The following is a 20,400-nucleotide window of genomic DNA, read 5'->3' as shown; positions in this document are numbered from 1 at the left end:
CCTCAGGAAGCCGTGTGCCGAATCTGGCAACCTACCCTTTCCTGGAATCGTTATCTGAATAGAGGCCGTTTAATCTCGTTTTCCTGAAAATAATCAGAATGTCTTCTTTTGATATTTATTTACTTTTTGCCAAAGGAAATAAAGAAAACTAGGTTTCTCTAAGGACAGATAAGTGTCCCAACAGATCTTATATAATGTTTCTGAAGTTAATGCAGTGTCAGCACAAAGAAGGCATTAGTTGTTGGTGAAGGTTTCAGACTATTTTCAGAAACCGTTTTACGCAACCTCTTCGCTCCTTGTAAATAGCCTACTCTGCTACGACATGCTTTTCCGTTATGGTAAACACATAGTGAACACCCCTGGCATGTCACTAGTAAACAACTTCACACATTCAGATTTCAACATCCTATTCCCGTTTCCGCACTTTACCTACACCTCTACACCTACTAAAATTCACACTGCAGTGTTTGGCAGAAGTTCATCAAGCCATCTCCACACTATTTCTCTACCGTTCCACTCTCGAACAGCGTGCGGCAAAAACTAACACTTAAACCTTTCAGCGCGAACTCTGCTTTCTCTTATTTCTTACGATAATCATTTCTCCCTACGTAGGGGAGCGTCAACAAAATGTTTTCGCATTTGGTGGATAAATTTGGTGATTGAAATTTCGTTAAAAAGAACGAGAAGCGCCTTTGTTTCAACGATTGCCACTCCAACTTGCGTATCATATCCGTGACACTCTACACCCTATTTGGCGATATAACAAAACGAGCTGCCGTTCTTTGAATTTCTTCGATGACTTCCATCAATCCTATCTGTTAAGGATCCCATATTGCTGAGTAATAGTCTAGAAGAGGACGGACGAGCGTTGTGTAATCTAATCCGTTGCATCTTCTAAATGTTCTGCCAAAAAAAAGAAAAACAAATGCAAGCCTTTACATTTGTTTGATTTGTTGTATTATTGTGTAGTAGAAATTTAGAGAATTCCATGTAGCAAATCAAGTGAATGAACTCAGAGTTTTTCTTGTTCAGAGTCAACTGCCGCTTTTCGCACCATACACATATCTTGTCTAAATTGTGTCGCAATCGGCTCTGATCTTCAGACGACTTTCCTAGACAGTAAACGATAGTATCATCCGTAGACAATCTGAGAGGGCTGCTCATATTCCCTTCTTAATTATTTATATAGATTGGGAAGAGTAGATCGCCTAAATACTTCCTTCGGGAAAGACAGATATCGTTTCTGTTTTACTGTCTGACTTTCCGCCATTTACTACTACCTGTGACCTTTCTGACAGGAATCACGAATCCAGCCGTACAGCTGAGGCAGTATTTCATAGACGCGCAGTTTGATTAGAACCCGCCTAAGGGCAACCGGGTCAAAAGCATTCTGGAAATCTATAAATTGGAATCAATTTGAGATCTCTTGTCGATAGCACTCGTTACCTGGTGTGAATAATGAAATAGCTTTATCTCACAACAATGATATTTTCTGGACGTTTATTATGTGCCAAGAGTTCGCTTTCGTCGAGGTAATTCGTAACGTTTGAAATACGCCTGCTTAGCTGGGTGGTAACGTGCTCGCTTTCCATGCAAGCGGGCCCGAGGTCGATTCCCGACCGGGTTGGAGATTTTCGCCGCTCGTGGAATGGGCGTTGTGCTGTCATCATCACTTCATCCTCAACGCTGGCACGCAAGTCGCCCAATGTGGCGTCGACTGAAACAATACTTCCACTTGCCGGTCGCACTTACCCGGATGGGGCCTTCCGGCCAACAATGCCATACGTTCATTTCATTTTCAAATGTTCGAACACGGTAAGTGTTCAAAAGTCCTAATGCAAATCTACGTATGTGATACGCGTCTGTAATTCAGTTGATTATGTCTATTTCCTTTCTTATGTAGCGGCGTGATCCGTGTAACTTCCAGTCTTTAGGTTCTCGTATTGCTAAACCTCTTTTTCTTGGGGATTTTAGGCCAGGATTTGTATGAGAATCGTTGTCACCAGCATTCAAAATACATGTTCCTCAATTTAATTTGGATTTTTACGTCTTCTTCCTGTAACTTATAGCAAACATTGTTCTCTGCTTGTAGAATAGTTTGTTTTATCTTCTCTGCTGAAAAATGAGGAACTTCATTTATACTTATGTTTGCAAAAAAACCTTTATTCCTTAAGATACAGCAGAACTGCCTTTGATTTAGGTCTCTTTCATCACTTTCCCTTTGAGGTTACCCGCTGTATAGCCTCTGATAGATGTTATCCTTAGTATATCTCTGTATCTTCCTCTTACGTAACGTCACACTTGGCATATAGTAAATGTGACAAATGCTTCGTATCTTAAAGACAATTTGATAGACATGAATCGTTTTTTTTTTTTTAAGATTATCAATCTTTGGTTTTAGTGACTCAAATGTTGATATAGCGTGTATACATTATCAATTTAAGTCTGTCCTCACACTCTGGATTATAAGTTGATAATTAGCCCAGAGTACAGAGTGAAGGTATCGCCAGTCACCAATGTTGTTATACTCAACCGAGATAAGGGCAGACATTTTTTTTAGATAACTGACTGTCTTACATGCTAAACTTTGCCTTATTCTGACAGCCTTGCTTCATAGCCAGTGATGTAAAACGGATAGTATATATCGGCCTCTGCAATGGATCTTCTCAAACTTCGTTTTACAAAAACTACCATTTTTTGGAACTATTTTCCTGCACGCTTTACTCATCCTAGCAATTTTACTGAGATATACTTTCTACTGAGCTTCTGACTGTCAGTCGATGATTGGTAGGATGTGCTAGGTAATTTGACGGACTTGTAGAATTTTATTTTGCACTGCTATTCTCATTTACGGCCTGTCTAGTCCCTCTTCTTCGTGGCTTTGTCTCTCCTGTTAGGGACACGTTTGTTGTTGTTTACGCCACTATCCATTTTACTGGTGCTAACAGAATTGTAATTTCACTTGAGCTTTTAACACCGCAGTTACTTTACATGCAGCAGTAATACTAAATTGTCTTGAGTTTGTTTCAGTATTCATACGCTTCGGAAATACGTGAATAGTGTGAATGTGCGCAAGTTAGGTGACACTTGCGAGTCGTGAAAGGAACTCTTAAATGCACGTTACGTCTAAAACTTGCTCGAAATTTCTGTATCTTACAAAGGAAACGAGTTTACGGCTTTAGATATGTTATTCCCATGGCCAATGTTAGCGGTATGTGTAGACCGATTGCCGACCAGAGTGGCCGAGCGGTTCTAGGCGCTTCAGTCTGGATCCGCGCTACCGCTACGGTCGCAGGTTCGAATCCTGCCTCGGGCATGGACGTGTGTGATGTCCTTAGGTTAGTTAGGTTTAAGTAGTTCCAATTTCTAGGGGGACTGATGACCTCAGAAGTTAAGTCCCATAGTGCTCAGAGCCATTTGAACCATTTTGTAGACCGATTATTATGGCAACACTTCATGAAATCGTAAACATGTAACCACCATTAAAGATCTTTCGCTACAATTTATAGGCCGAATGTAAATAACGAGATGACTGTGTAGTAATCGTTAGTTCGTTGCTGGCTGAATATACTCTAAGACGTATTGAACGGTCACACTTCGGATGTAGTTAGGGACCATATGGAACCAGATAGAAAAAGTCACCAACATATTAATATTGAATGTGAAAAACGTCGTCGTTCAATGTCTTTTTTCATAATTAACTTACTCCCACGTCTATTGTTAACGAAATTGATTGGCGCTGCTCCATTAATCTACAGTAACATTTGAGCGATCTGCAGCGAGCAAGCCATTGTTATACGTTGGAGTTGTCGTAACAGCCTCCAGACGTATAAAGTTGATCGTAGGTGATCTTGGTTAGTTCGATTGCAGTGTTTTCGAATGACATGCAGTTTTACTTATATTCAATTCATTTCGAAACAACCATATTTAGTCCTGGCGCAAAAGGATTGTCTTCAGAGAAGAAATAAGATTCAAAAATATGATGGAATACCTACTCGAGCTGCACAAACAGCTTTACAGTGAATTGTGCTAAGATCGAATAGTAAAATGATTAGTAGGGATGGAAATATTATAGAACTTGTTTAGTGGGCTTATCCTGTTTAGCATTTCAGTGCAAATTTATTTAGGAAAGTCAATGATTATTTTTTTATTATTGAATCATGCCAAGTGATAGCTTGGTTTCCTAAAGTCAATGAGAAAATGTCAGTGTGTAGTTAGCGCATATTTACCTTCATGTTATATGCATGAAATGTGTTCTGAATTACAAAGAAATTACATTTTGTCACATAGCCCCTTTAGCATGATAACACTCCAATTGTAGTAGCTGGCGACAGGTTGTGTGCCCGATGTTTTCACGGGGTGAGACAACTGGAGAACGTTTTGGCCAGGACAACAGTCAAACACGCACTGTATCAAGGTAGTCTGGACAGAGTGCGACGCATGACGTCTTGTATCATCTTGTCGAAGGGCAACTTCACGGTAACAAGAAAGAAAGGGCCAAGCACCGGACTTCACACGTCAGAAATGCAATACCTGCTGTCGAAACTATCATTTATTCAAACCAGAGATGATCGTGTTGTCTACCCAATAGCACCCCATACCACCATGCCAGGTGCTTGGCAGTATGCCAATGACGAATACAATATGGCAATGTTTGCCCTCCTCTGTGCATCTACACAGGGATTCGCCCATCGCGACGCTACACGAGAACCAGGACTCGGCTGAGATTAGGCCGTGCAGCCACTCCTGTCTCTAGTGTTGTTGTTGGATACATCATTTTTGACGGGCCTCTCTGCTGTCGTGTCAAGGGAAGCCGCTTAAAAAAAAAAAAAAAAAGTCCCGTCTAGAGCTGTGTGACGTGGCTGTACGATGGAACAAATTATATGACTGTCCCGGTCGCTTGTCGCGTGGAGCGTTGACACACACTGAGGTGGCGAGAGTCATAGGACTCCTAATATCGCGTCGGACCTCCTTTTGCTCGGCACAGTGCAGCGACTCGACGTTGCATGGACTCAGTAAGTCGTTGGAAGTCCCCTGCATAAATATTGAGCCATACTATCTCTACAGCCATCCGCAGTTGCGACAGAGTGGTCTGCGATCGAGGTGGCCAAATCATTCGCTCGAATTGTCCAGAATGTTCTTGAAACCAAGCGCAAACAATTCTGGCACGGAAACGTGGCGCAATGTCATTCATAAAAATTCCATGGTTTTTTCAACTGCAAATGGCCTCCAAGTAGCTGAGCATAACAATTTCCAGTCAATTATCGGCTCAGTTCGACCAGAGAACCCAGTCCAATCCACAAAAACATAGCCCGTACCATTATGGAGCCACCAGCAGGTTCTAAAGCGCCTTCCTAGCAACTTGGGTCCAGGATTTCGTGGGGTCTGCGCCACACTCTACCATCAGCTCAGGACTCAACTGATAAGGCTGCAGTTTTTCAGTCCTCTAGCGTCCAAGCGATATGGTCACGAGCCCAGGAGAGAGCTGCAAGGGATTCGTACTGTTAGCAAAGGCACTCACATCGGTCGTCTGCTGCCGTAGCCCAATAACGCCAGATTTCACCCCACTGTCGTACTGGACGTGTTCGTCGTTCATCTCACATTCATTTCTGCGGTTATAACACGCATTGTCTTTTAGCACTGACAACACTAGGCAAATGCCGCTGCTCTCTGTCCTTAAATGAAGGCCGTCGGCCACAGAGTTTTCCTTGGTAAGAGGTAATGCCCGAAATTTGGTTTTCTCGGCACACTCTTTACGTTATGAATCTCTGAATATTGAATTCTCTAATGATTTTTGAAATAGAATGTCCCACGCGTCTGTTCCAAGTACCATTCCGCGTTAAAAGTCTGTTAATACTCATCATTCGGTCATAATAACGTCGGAAACCTTTTCACATGAATCACCTGAGCTCCGCCAGTGCGCTGCCCTTTTATACCTTGTGTACGCGATACCAGCGCCACCTGTATCTGTGCATATCGCTGCCCCATGGCATTTGTCACCTCAGTGTACTGTCTGGCGTTGAGTATGGCCCTCTATAATCCGTTGATCCCATAGTCACGTGACAGCCATGAGATCCCAACCAACACATGCTCGTACACATTTCTCTTTACAAGGAGCGTAACACGCTCTTCTCCCCATATTCGAATGTGATTTCTGAATGAGAAACCCATTATGTACTCTACCCCTGTATACCGAATGAAGGTAACTGCACTCCTACTTACTTTGTGCGGTAGCGCTGAACTGACAATTATTTGTTCATGCAAGCAAGCAATACATTTCATGGAAGTGCTAAGTTTGTTGTGTAGTATAACATTTATGAACTGGTATGACACTGACCTTGAGCGTGAAAAATGACTACACCTGTATTAAAGTATTTTTTAACATACTACTGTTTGTACCAAAGGTCCAATGCGACTACGATGTAGCTTTGATACGCGTTCCATGCGCTATGCGTTTACTCCTTGTTCATTGTGTCTAATTAACTTTGTAGAGAAGTGTTACCAGTCGCAACACTCCGTCCTGTTTTTGTTACCCACAGCGACAGTGGCGCCCCAAACGGCCAGCAGGTATCACCTCTGAGTACGATTTCGGATGAGTGCAAATACTGTCGTTTATATTGATTTTTAACATAGTTTTCACAATAAGGAGCGTATGAAGTGCCATAAAAACTGACAGTAATTGAAAAATGGCAGCACATTTGTCATTCTTCAGTTTTCTAGGGACCCTGGGAGGTATGAGACGGTACATTAAAAAACAGTTTATTTACGATTCTCTTGTAACGTACAGTTATTTACTGAAGAATGTCTTTTCCTTTTAATAACAAAAAAATTCCTAGGAAACACCAGGAGACAGGAAAGACGTCGTGTATCTTCCCAAAAATGCGAAGTTTTGTTCGCTACATTTTCACCAAACCACTGAATGACGGACGTAAGAAACGTGTGTGGGATGGAATACCTACATTATACCTGGAGCTGAAGAGAAAACGGCATAGATGTCATAATAAAACGTTAAAAGCAATAAAACTGTTCCCCCAACAGAGAAGAAAACAATTTTACTATTGCCACTACCTCTGAGACACAAACGACAAGAATCTTAAAAGGCATTCGCTTTTGAAGCAAAAGTAATTACATTTACAAAAATATTCGTGTATCAGAAAGTCCAATGATGTGTAAGACTTGGCGTATGATTAGACTCCATAAAAAAATTTACGTGCCAATTAAAGTGGTTATCGTAATAAGAACAGAAATACACGTTTTCAATGCATGAAACATGTATTTATATTCTCTTACTGTCAGTGAAGTAAGCTGCAATTCTACACATACTCGGAAGTATTTCTTCGTGAATAAGTTATAGCTTATGTCATTGAATCAGTGAAATTCGGCTGTTTTTTTAATTTATTTCGCAATAATTCATGACCCTTAGTAATTTAGTACTGTATGGAACGGAAAATATAACAATTATTTCGTTAAATATGTCGAAAAATAATTAAGTCATGTTTTATCCTTACGACACATGTGAATGTCTGCTTTCTCACCGCCTGGAGAGCTAGCGTCACTCTAGGTGACAAACGGAAAAAACTTTCACACCAGAGAGTGTCGCAACTGTATACACCCCCTATATTAGACTGTGGTATTGCTCCGATTGTGTTATTAGAGAGAGTAATGACTCTAGAAAAGATAGATGTTTAATGAACTCTTAATTACCGAGAAGAATCATTATCTGTCTATATTACGTGCTGTAACAAGCAATATTTGGAATAATGAGAAGATTATAATAAAAGCCGGACTTATGAAACTGATAGTATGGTAACTTGAATTCTCCCGCTTTTTATTCTATTAATGTTGTATAAGGGATTTCAGTAAGCCGGAACGGAACAATAAGGAGCTCTAAAGCCGTGCTCGAACCTGCTGTACACGGTCTCTGCATGGTATAGACTCCCAACGAGCTACAAGTTCGATATCTGGACCGCGCAGCACAGGCGACTATGAATATCTACTGTTAATTCTTTAATATATTGTCTTAATACGCCGTTTCAGACCTTGCTTAATATAATTACAAATACCACCCAACCACGATATTATTGCACTTGCCTCCCATGGCTGTTACTGGAAACTAGGGTTGTTGATAAAATGTCGATATATCTTTTCGCAATTTTCGGTAAATATTTGAAGTTGTTCTTTTGAAATTATAATAGAACATTATTTTACTTTCATTGTGTGAATGTGTCTTAAACTTTTTTAACTTTCATCGCATCCACTCTTTCTCTTTGACTGTGTGAAGCAACTCTAGGCGGCGATTACACTGGGGTAGCGGTGTGAATGGAATAACAAGATACCGGATATGAAGATATAGCACACCAGTTGCGTTAAAAGATAGTTTATAACGCAGCTAGTGTGCTATTTCTTCACAACGACATTCTCCAAAAACAGTTGCTGAAAATGATGAAAAAAATCTAAATGACAAGATTGGTCTTTTCGGTGGGCGGAGGGGAAATGCTGACGTAATCGGCGCTACCAACAGAAACTGCAACGTTTAACTTCACCACTCAATTTTGACACTACAGTTGCTAGGTCTCTGACATTAGCAGAAATGAAAAAAACAGGTATGTAGACATGAAGCGTTCCGGATAAATCCGACAATGACGAAACCGATCGACGAACCCATCGGACACCTTTTATTGAGCCATTTACATGCAGTTACCATTGTTAGCAAAGTGGTTATCGCCAAGCGTTAACATGCAGTTCTTGATCTGAAGGGGACAGGCACACTGCTAGCTTGTTGATGTACAGAACATCTAATAATAAATCAATACGTGAATATACAATTCTATATTGACAATGTGCAGCAGATATTCTTGTAGGCCGATACGTCGAAATTTTCTCCGCTAATATATCGATATTTGGATATTTTTTAGATTCATCGATGGTCGATAATGATATTCCTTTAAATATCGATATAACGGATTCCCTATATTTTTAAAATTATCACCAATGCTCCCGGAAACACGCAGTGACGTTACAGTAAACAAGTACAGTTGTAACAAAGGAGTACGCATCGCGGAGACAGCTGTGTATGTAGCAACAAGTGGTTCAACGTGTTGTCAAGAAGTATCAGGACAAAAACTCTCCGTAAGCCGACTGAAGTGCCCTCACACTCAGGTGCAATAATATTGTGGTCAACTATACGTTATTCATCATAAGAATGAACCTGACGTAAACAAACACAAACACGATGACAAATTCTCAGCCGTAGCACACTTACACTGATGTTGTTACGCTGTTACTTACGTCTCATATATCTTGTTACTACATTATAGTAAGTGACACTTTGAGATATTCTAATGTATTAAGAGCCATCAACGTTTTTCTTAATCATGCTTTAGCTATGAAGTTTTTCTTTCAAAAATCGTGCACGGTCACAGTCTCTGTACTGTGCGCTCTCATTGTCGCGCTGTTAATACGCAGTGTGAAAATGGTTGACGCTGCTTTCTGCTCCGTAGTGATATGTGCGCGCGGAACTCCGCTATAAAGTAACATGTAGACGTTGTTCTTGATGTTTTTCAAAAGTTCGCAGAAAAAATCGGTTTTTAAGTTTTCCAAGGAACTGTATTTACTACAGGTAAGGGATTGCTTATAAAGTGGATGGATAGCTGAATCGGGAGCTTTGTAGAATGGTTATCTGTTTCAGTCCATCGCTTTGATACCTTTTTTTTCCTTCGATTAAATATTGCACGCAAAATTCCATTTTTCATCGGAAATATAAATTCTTAATTATCGATATTTTATAAAATATTGTTGATGAAGGTTGTTTAAATTTAAAAAAAAGATTTCAAATTAAATTTTTAGGACAAAATTGAAAAAAACAGATACTTTTTGTTTGGACTATGTCCATTGTTTTAGACCACAGATGTGGTCTGACAGGAGACAGAGTGATATGCATCGTAGGAAACAGAAAAACAACCATTTTCACAGCATCGATTACGTCATAGGAATGCTGCATTTTTACAGATGCCACCATATCATTTCAATATGAGCCCAAGAGAAATGGTTCAAATGGCTCTGAGCACTATGGAACTTAACATCTATGGTCATCAGTCCCCTAGAACTTAGAACTACTTAAACCTAACTAACCTAAGGACAGCACACAACACCCAGTCATCACGAGGCAGAGACCAAGAGAAATGATCTGAAGCCAAGTTATGGGATTTGTCGCGAGAAATAAAAAGACATTTGAGCTGCCAGACGTACTGGGACTAATGCAGGAAGCTCTGTCACACGTCACTGTCGAACGCACGCGGCTACAGAACGGCACGCCATGGAAGGAGAAAACGCGGCGCAAGGATGGCTCCGTGGATTCTACTGTTGTTCGACTTGTTATCAACGTATCAGATGGCAGTTCCAGTACATAAACGTATTTCCCGGGTTTGCATATGGAAGGAGTTCAGAGGTTACCAGAGGACGGACTATAAATAATACTTTATGTGGCTTCAATATTGAACTATGCGGTAAAGTCTCTGCCAAAAGCTTTTGTGTCACACGTAGCTTGCTCAGAAAAATGACCATGTGTTAAAGTTAGGAATTTTCATCACTCTTCCTATTTTCATATTGTGTTATGTGTGAACGACAGCATATTACGCTTTCCATCTGGTCCCCTAAGAAGCGTGCGGTATTGCTGGAGTTTTGCCGAATATTATTTCATTCTCTTTAAATATTAAACGTCATTCGAAGCTGTACTGTTGCTCTGCGCGTCCCTCTTTACGACTCAAGTGCAAGTGCTCAAATCACTGCAGGATCGTTGGACCAAATGGCTGGCCAGTGCTGTCAAAGTTAAGTGCGTCGTTAAAGGTGTACCGTATTATCGCTCAGTCGACGTGAGCGAAACGCACAGCATAAAACGTATCCTTATTATGGTGATCGACTTTACTCGAGAGAGCATGGCTTTCGCTCCACGTGAAAAGAAATCCAATGAGATTCCAGCACTCGTGGAAGAATGCATGGTGTAATGTTTACATCAGGTTTAATCTTACGATGTACAAAGCCTAATACAGTTAGGGAGATACGGGGTGTTCAAAAAGTCTCTCCGCAGTGCCGTATGATTGTTAGCCGCGCGTGCGATATGCCGCAGTGAATATACCGAAATGAAACTCAGTGGAAAACAAGTTATTATTGAATGTTCATTTTTACTTACAAAATGTCATATTAAATATTGACAGTGTCCCCCTTGTTGTTGAATACACAATTCAGTTTGTCTAATCATGTTTCCAAATACAAGCTGTAACATTTCTTCTGTAATAGGAGTAGTGAAAGTGGATATTGCAGTTTTCAATTCATCGATGGATTTTGGACGGTTTTTATAGACAGTTGCTTTCGCTGCACCCCAGAAGAAAAATTGAGGTGGTGTTAGGTCAGGCGATCGTGGAGGCCAAAGTCCCTGTGAAATCATGCGGTCACCAAAAACATCAGCAAACAGTGACATGGAAAGGCGAGCTGTATGCGCGGTTGCACCATCTTGTTGAAAATAACCGTTCAGTATTTCACTTAACACAAGTTCTCCTATGAATGGGTACAGAATATCACTGCAGTATCGTTGTGCTTTTATTGTTTCGTTGAAAAATGTGGGACCAACAATCGGACGTCTAGAAATTGCAATCCAAACTCCTATTTTCACAGAATGAAGTGGTTCCTCATGAATACACAATGGATTTGCAGTACTCCGCACACGAGAATTTTGCGAGTTCATGTACCCGGATAAATGAAACCACGCGTTCATCAGTGAAAAAGGTTTCATTAAGAATATCCCTTCCATTTTGTTGAACGAAAATTTTGAATCGTGCAGTCTCTTTCCACGATCAGTGTTTTTCAGTTCTTGCACGACTATCACTTTGTATCGGAAAAGTTCTAATTTTTTCCGTACAGCTGTGTGGGCCGGGCCGTTCCGACACTAACATCGATTTCCTGGGCGAGCTTTCCTACGGACTTGTTCGAACACATGAACATTTTATCGGTAATTTCGAGTAGTTTATCCTTAGACAAAACGGTACGACGACCACTTCTCGGTGCATCTGTCACTGAACCCGTACTTTGAAATTTTTTAATCAAGTCTCGCACAGTATTGTGAGGTGGGAGTGTTGTCTCCGGGAAAACTGAATTAAATGTTTGACGAACTGAAACTGTGTATTTACCGTCAGCTTTGAACAGCTGTTCGACTAAAAACACACGTTGTTCAATGGTTATCATTTTAACAGTGACAAAAACGAAACAAATGAACAAAGGATCTAAAACTTAAACGTTCACGTCAACGCGTAACGACACACACCAACGATACTACTGAAACTGGCTGAGATGAACGAAACAGTGGAATGTTGGGAGAGTCCACTTGAAGGGAAGTAACCCAGGCAGGCGTACAATCCATGCGGCACGCGCGGCTAACAATCATCCGGCAGTGCGGAGAGACTTTTTGAGCACCCCGTAGTATGCTTGCACAGCTACTTCTTTGTGTTGCACTTGTAATGACCAGCATTGTACAAGTGTTGGAGTAGGTATTGCTGGTAGCGTACCTTACGGAAGACGTGGAGTGCGCCAGGACAGGAGAGGGCAGCGAACACGGCGACGGCGCCGCGGCGGGTGTCCAGCAGCCTGCCCAGGTCTACGCGCAGATCCCAGGGTTCGTGGACAGAGGCGCGCAGTCCGCGCCGCCCCCAGGCGTGCATCGCTGACACACCACCTGACGCAAAATGATTCCCTCACTTACATGATCGCATGGTGTCTCATCTTTCGGATTTGTTGCATTCATAGAACTGATATACCTAGCTGGGCAATGGATCCACCTTCTTCAGCGCGGAAGCGCAAAAACGTCCGACCTCCTGTGGATTCTCAGTGTAGCGAACGCGAGTAAAATGGACAGGAACTACGGACAGGTGCTGCTCGGGGGGAGTGTGGATCGGCCGTGAGGCGGGCCGAGATGGTTCACGCAGTTGCGATTACGCTGTGCCCCGGATGGCGCAGTGGTTGCCGCAACCTCCTAGTAAGCAGGAGGCCCCGGATTCGAATCCCGGTCCGGTACACATTTTCACTCGTGGCCGCTGATTCCGCGTAACGTCCCGCTACAAATGACAGTAATGACCCCCTTCAATTTACATATAAAGATTCCCTAAGTGATTCCCTAAGTGCCACGGATAAATAATAATTGTCTTACCATTGAATTACCGCGTCATAACAGGGTTATACAAAGTGGAGCAAGTGATTCCCTAAGTGCCACGGATAAATAAGAATTGTCTTACCATTGAATTGCCGCGTCATAACAGGGTTATACAAAGTGGAGCAATTTGGGCAACGTCACTCTCGTGACGTAGCTCTTATTATGGCATTCTCCTAAGGGTGGTGCCGGCAGGGAGTGCCTCACGACACGTCTCTTTATGTAGTATTCTACAAGCCTGTGTCTATTGAACCGACTGCGAGAATGAAAACAAAATAGCACATCGCTGTGTATACAATTTTTATTTAAAATTATGTACGAGGAGAAGAATATCTCTGGGATGAAGTTTGTCTAATGCTTTAAATGCACTGCTACTGTAGTTCAAACTGCCTGCGAGAAAGAAAATAGCACAGTATATCATAGAACGTTCTTTCTCACGGTCATTTTAAAATAAATCACGTACAGTATTGCTTAAAACATTATTTAGCATATGTCCATCCGAGTAATTATTAGAGTATCATGGAAAAATTCCAAGTATATCAATCAAGAAATGTTCGAGATATTTTCTAACGTTTCCTCTTTACATCTTATAATGTATATACACTCCTGGAAATGGAAAAAAGAACACATTGACACCGGTGTGTCAGACCCACCATACTTGCTCCGGACACTGCGAGAGGGCTGTACAAGCAATGATCACACGCACAGCACAGCGGACACACCAGGAACCGCGGTGTTGGCCGTCGAATGGCGCTAGCTGCGCAGCATTTGTGCACCGCCGCCGTCAGTGTCAGCCAGTTTGCCGTGGCATACGGAGCTGCATCGCAGTCTTTAACACTGGTAGCATGTCGCGACAGCGTGGGCGTGAACCGTATGTGCAGTTGACGGACTTTGAGCGAGGGCGTATAGTGGGCATGCGGGAGGCCGGGTGGACGTACCGCCGAATTGCTCAACACGTGGGGCGTGAGGTCTCCACAGTACATCGATGTTGTCGCCAGTGGTCGGCGGAAGGTGCACGTGCCCGTCGACCTGGGACCGGACCGCAGCGACGCACGGATGCACGCCAAGACCGTAGGATCCTACGCAGTGCCGTAGGGGACCGCACCGCCACTTCCCAGCAAATTAGGGACACTGTTGCTCCTGGGGTATCGGCGAGGACAATTCGCAACCGTCTCCATGAAGCTGGGCTATGGTCCCGCACACCGTTAGGCCGTCTTCCGCTCACGCCCCAACATCGTGCAGCCCGCCACCAGTGGTGTCGCGACAGGCGTGAATGGAGGGACGAATGGAGACGTGTCGTCTTCAGCGATGAGAGTCGCTTCTGCCTTGGTGCCAATGATGGTCGTATGCGTGTTTGGCGCCGTGCAGGTGAGCGCCACAATCAGGACTGCATACGACCGAGGCACACAGGGCCCACACCCGGCATCATGGTGTGGGGAGCGATCTCCTACACTGGCCGTACACCACTGGTGATCGTCGAGGGGACACCGAATAGTGCACGGTACATCCAAACCGTCATCGAACCCATCGTTCTACCATTCCTAGACCGGCAAGGGAACTTGCTGTTCCAACAGGACAATGCCCGTCCGCATGTATCCCGTGCCACCCAACGTGCTCTAGAAGGTGTAGGTCAACTACTCTGGCCAGCAAGATCTCCGGATCTGTCCCCCATTGAGCATGTTTGGGACTGGATGAAGCGTCGTCTCACGCGGTCTGCACGTCCAGCACGAGCACTGGTCCAACTGAGGCGCCAGGTGGAAATGGCATGGCAAGCCGTTCCACAGGACTACATCCAGCATCTCTACGATCGTCTCCATCGGAGAATAGCAGCCTGCATTGCTGCGAAAGGTGGATATACACTGTACTAGTGCCGACATTGTGCATGCTCTGTTGCCTGTGTCTATGTGCCTGTGGTTCTGTCAGTGTGATCATGTGATGTATCGTACCCCAGGAATGTGTCAATAAAGTTTCCCCTTCCTGGGACAATGAATTCACGGTGTTCTTATTTCAATTTCCAGGAGTGTATATACCATGTACATTAATGTCGGTCCAAACTTTTATTAATCGTGTAAAAAATTTGAAGCAGATCAGTCAAGCATTTTTCGAGGTTATTGGTTACAACGTTAAACAACGACTTGTTTTTGTATGGTAGTACAGATTTACTGGCAACAAGCATTTTTGTTGAAAAAAGTTCACTATGTTGTACTCAATAACAGCGTAGCAAAAAAGACCCTCTGCTTGCAAAAAACGAGGTAGGTTTATTTTTTCTATCTTGTGTGTATAGTGGAGAATATATAGAATCCAAGTTTTCGACCTTCAAAACCCTCGGAACAATTTTTTGTGGCAAAAAACACTAAATTTTAACACTATTTTTCATATTTTCACCTGTTACGCAGAAATTATACGTCCTAATGAAAACGTTGCCATCACCAGAATGAAGGAGCATTAAATTTTGCATCGAATGACCTACTTGAATGTCAAAATCGGAACAGCCGTTTGGCCGCAATCAGTTGCAAAAATTCGGTCATTTTTACCAGCTTGGCTAAAAAGTCGCTTCCAACTCCTGCAATTCAAAAACGGCTATTCCAAATGAAAATCTCAAGTTATCAAAGTTTTGGGGCATGAAATTTCATGCTACAAAAGCATCTAGGTTTTCAGTTTTAGGCATTTTTAAACTTTCATACACTTGAAATGAATGCTGAAGATTAGATGGGTAGATCACATAACTAATGAGGAGGTACTGAATAGGATTGGGGAGAAGAGGAGTTTGTGGCACAACTTGACCAGAAGAAGGGATCGGTTGGTAGGACATGTTCTGAGGCATCAAGGGATCACCAATTTAGTATTGGAGGGCAGCGTGGAGGGTAAAATCAGAAGGATGTAGGTTGCAGTAGGTACTGGGAGATGAAGAAGCTTGCACAGGATAGAGTAGCATGGAGAGCTGCATCAAACCAGTCTCAGGACTGAAGACCACAACAACAACAACACTTGAAATCCAGAGTAATTCCATTTTGTTGTTGTTTCAAAGTTATTCAACGAAATGAAATTTCCAATAGGAAGACGTAAATCTATCCAATCTTCGGGTGTGGAGGTATCTATACATCTCCTTCGACTGATATGTCGTTAGCAGCCGAGGCTACCATCCCCTCCATTCCTTTGTTATTGTTTCCATTGTTAGCCACGCTCAGTCTTCCTGTGTTGTGCGAGGGACGCGCTTAAAACTCCTGCGTCTTGCAAAATTCTCGTTTCCTCGTTTGAGTTTACTTTCGTTGTGCAGTCAGTGCATTTAAAATGAGTGCTCCAGATTGAACAGATGTGTGTTTTATATACGATGGCAACTTGACAAACGATAATGTGGTTACAGTGAAACAGAAAGGACTAGAAACGCTACTACAGTCTCGTAAGGATAGAAAAATCGCAACACACGGTAAGTTATTAACTGGTCTGTCTGAAGATGATGTGCACAGTTCCTGTCACGAGAAGTACAATAAATCAAAACTGATAAGATCGTCTTAGACAAAAGGCCCGCCACAGTTAACGGAGAATCTTCGTTAGTACAAGAAAGTATTTGATTTTAATAAATACTACTTTTTACTGTGGCGAGGAAGCTGATGATAATTGGGAGAAACTTAGCAGACTTTCCTATGCAAAGCTAAACATTGTTCCTAAAGTGATGATACTAGAATTAAGAGATACTGTTATTGGGGTAACTGAAAGGCGAGGACTGGGCTCTTGAAGTCTTGCAACGTATCTGTGATGAGGACCTTTGTGCTAAAGATGTTAATATTGTAGGTTTTATCAGAGAGATTTTTTCCAGCCAGTCAGGGGTGGAGGAAAAGAAATAAGTCCTGGATCCATACAGATATGTGAAGCAGTGGATATGGTTTCCTCCTACATCGAACAATCAGAAGAGTGCCAGTGTACGCTGCAGGAGTTAAAAGAACCAAATCACCAATGACTAAGCGACAGATGTAAGGATCATACAAATCCGCCTCTTCCGGAAGCGTGGTGAAGAAGTAATGTTTGTTGACAGACATAAAAAGAACACATTAGTGTGTTTCAAAAGTAAAGGCTATAAGATAATGTCTGATAGTTCCTATCACAGCAAGCTGTCAGATCCACGAGAAGAGCGTCTGAGAATTGCACGCTCTGCTGTGTATGTACTTCTTGAGAACTTCCGTACACGGGTATATTATACATCACAATATCCCTACCTAATGATTTCTCGTCGTATGTCCAATCAGTGCTCAGTGAATCATTGCTGCATTTCTTTGAGTCGTTGGTTTTCAAAAACAAACAAAGAACTCTAGATAAATAGAAAAATGTGTTACTCATGTGCAAAAGATTCGGATCAAGACTCATTGTCGACGCTCTTAGTGCAATTGAATTCGCTGATCCATGATGGAACCTTCCCTATTTGAGAAGTCTTCGATTGCACAACCTGAGCTTCCTAACAGAACCAGTGAAGGATTCATCCAGGTCATCTTTGATATCGCCGATTTCTATACCCGCACGATTGACGGATTGAATACGTTCCACTGCATGGGAAGAACCACGGCAGTTCCTCGCTACACAGCTACGAGTCTGATAAGAACACTGATGGGAAAGGAAAACATTCAACTTCCAGAATTTTTGTCTGCTGTGGGTATGCCTCAGCTGATTACCTATGAAAAAGCAAATGACGTTGCCTTAAACAGTCTTATTATAAAGGATCTGAATTTCAACAACCCATAGTGCTTGAAGGTATCGTTCTCCGAATATAATATTCTGTGGCTTTGTGGGAAGTGGAAGAAATTAACTGACGTGTCAGAGTGGGATGGATTCATGGAAGAAGTCACAAATCATTAAGAATCGGTTCATTCAGAAGTAATGTGAATCCCATTCCTAAATTATCTTCCAACTTTATAGGACACAGTAGATACGTCTCTTCTAACAGCATTGAAAAAATGCATGAAACATGGTCAAATGTGGTGTTTTGTCATTTTCGATCAACCACTTTATCTGAAGACGATGGTTATTGTAAGAAGCGAATGCAGTGTTAAAAACTTGCCATTTTACGATTAGGTGGGCTTCACATTGTAATGTCCTTTTGGAGCATCAGTAAAGTAATGGCGGGAAGTGACTTGAGAGACTTACTGTCTACAATATTGCTCAAAATAGTTTGGATAAACTTTTGAGTGGGCATGCATACGCTCGAGCAGTAAGAGCTCATAGATTGGGTCACGTGGTATTGTCATATTATATCTTTCAGAAGACTGACTTCAAAAATGAAACTAACTGATATATTGTTGCTTCCCCATAACATACCATCAGTATTTAAATGTCAAAGCTGCTCGTAGGTTGTGTTCCAAAAATGAACAGCATAGAGACAGAAGTGATGACACCTTCTGCAGGACCTGACCATCATTTTGCAGGACATGCTCAAGCACGTACAGTGCAAGCTGTTACTGGTTTGTTTGACTGACGGGGCTGCTAATTGCTATACCACCTACTGCACTCCCGTGATTTAAGCCCTCGTGAGCTCAACTCGATTTCTAAACTGAAGGAAACACTTCACGGCATTCGCTTCAGAACTGCTACAAATTCATCTGGCAATACACCGCGCCGTTCGAACTGTCAACACAACTGGCACTGCTAACAGTATCCTACGACTTCCACATCGCTGGCAACGGGCTATACACAATGCTGGTGACTACATTGAAGATCAGTAAAACTTTGAAACATGTATCTATTTTGTACGAGCTGTAAATAAATAGGTGCCGCTATTAAAGTTCCAACCCTTGTATGTACTGTACATATGAACTGTTCAATTGCATATTAACTCCAGATTTCAATGAGTGAGAGTGGATTGATGAGAAACATGTATTGCTAACGTTTAAGCTTTCATATAGTGACGTAATGTTTTAATATGAAAAATCAGAATTGACGTTTACAGTCTAGGGTCCCAGTAACGTATTTTGCGCTGGTAGAAAAAGTATATTTTCGGGGGATTTTTAATCATGTGCCTTAAAAGCTGTGGTTCACCCGAGATGAATAACACAGACAGAATTAAATTTCATTCATAAGATTAGTGCTTGGTGTAAAGCCTAGACGAGCAAAAAATTGGTTCAAATGGCTCTGAGCACTATGCGACTTAACTTCTGAGGTCATCAGTCCCCTAGAACTTAGAACTACTTAAACCTAACTAACCTAAGGACATCACACACATCAATGCCCGAGGCAGGATTCGAACCTGCGGCCGTAGCGCTCGCGCGGTTCCATACTGAAGCGCCTAGAACCGCTCGGCCACACCGGCCGACCCTAGACGAGCAGAACCACCACACATTTAATACGTGAAAAACAAAATTCTCGCAACCTTTCTTCTAGGCCTACAGAGTTGAAGAGAGGGAAATCATTAGAACGTAACTTTATTTTTGGGATGACGTAGGCACCAGTTGCCTCGATTTTCTGCAACACGGAACGACAGGAGCACCTCTTACCGTCTGGCCAGCATGTGAAGGCCACGACAAAGTGTAAGGAGCGCTGCCGTGCAAAGTCTGCGACCACGGCCGCAGCGTGTGGGTCCATCTGTGGAGGGCGCACTGCCGGTGCGCCGCAGCACCGTGCCGGCAGCGTCAGCGTCATCAACGCCAGAACCGACAGCGCGGTCCGCAGCGCCTGCTGCATCTCTTTCGAAGGCCATTCGGATGGTCCCATCAGCAATGGACGTAGCTCACGGCGGTCCTTTCTGCGGGGCTGCAACGCTACGCACGTTCCCTATGCATAAAGGCCTTTCGGGTCCTCTTGAATTCTAAGAAACAATTTTAATCACTTTCCAATATATATTACTGTACGTTCAATAAGATATTTTCCTCATAAATGACTAGCTACATGCTTTTCAACTTCTAGTTCAGAAATAAATTACGTTGGCTCCCATAAATAAGGATAAACTGTTATGTGGCTCACAACACGACCTCACGGAGAGGCCTTCTCCGATTTTCTCCATACTTATAGGATTTTTCTGAGCACTGGTAAGTATATATCATTTCTCCGACACCTGAGTTCGCAGAGTAAGAATCTTGTAACTGTAAAATTAGTGTTTCGAATCTCCCTTGTAGCGACTTCCTATTCCATATTTATTAACAAACGAAAATGTTAATTAACAAATATTGATTCATTATTTTTGAATAAAAATAACATCATTTTATTTTCATTACTGGTAGTTA

At 42.4% G+C, this 20,400-nt stretch overlaps 1 protein-coding gene across 1 annotated transcript in view; it reads right to left on the bottom strand.

Moving 5' to 3' along the window:
• Positions 1-19,861, bottom strand: part of LOC126456049 (uncharacterized) — a 65,729-nt gene extending 45,868 nt beyond the window's left edge. The window contains exons 1-2 of the mRNA XM_050091804.1: positions 19,675-19,861; positions 12,558-12,724 (exon numbers count right to left, since the gene is read on the bottom strand). Coding sequence (XP_049947761.1) covers positions 12,558-12,724; positions 19,675-19,861 — 354 coding nt within the window. The remainder of the gene's footprint in view (positions 1-12,557; positions 12,725-19,674) is intronic.
• Between the last annotated feature and the right edge of the window lie 539 nt (positions 19,862-20,400).

The sequence above is a fragment of the Schistocerca serialis genome, chromosome 2 (assembly GCF_023864345.2).
Source record: "Schistocerca serialis cubense isolate TAMUIC-IGC-003099 chromosome 2, iqSchSeri2.2, whole genome shotgun sequence".
Taxonomy (NCBI): Eukaryota; Metazoa; Arthropoda; class Insecta; order Orthoptera; family Acrididae; genus Schistocerca; species Schistocerca serialis.
This window is presented reverse-complemented; position numbering and strand designations above follow the sequence as displayed.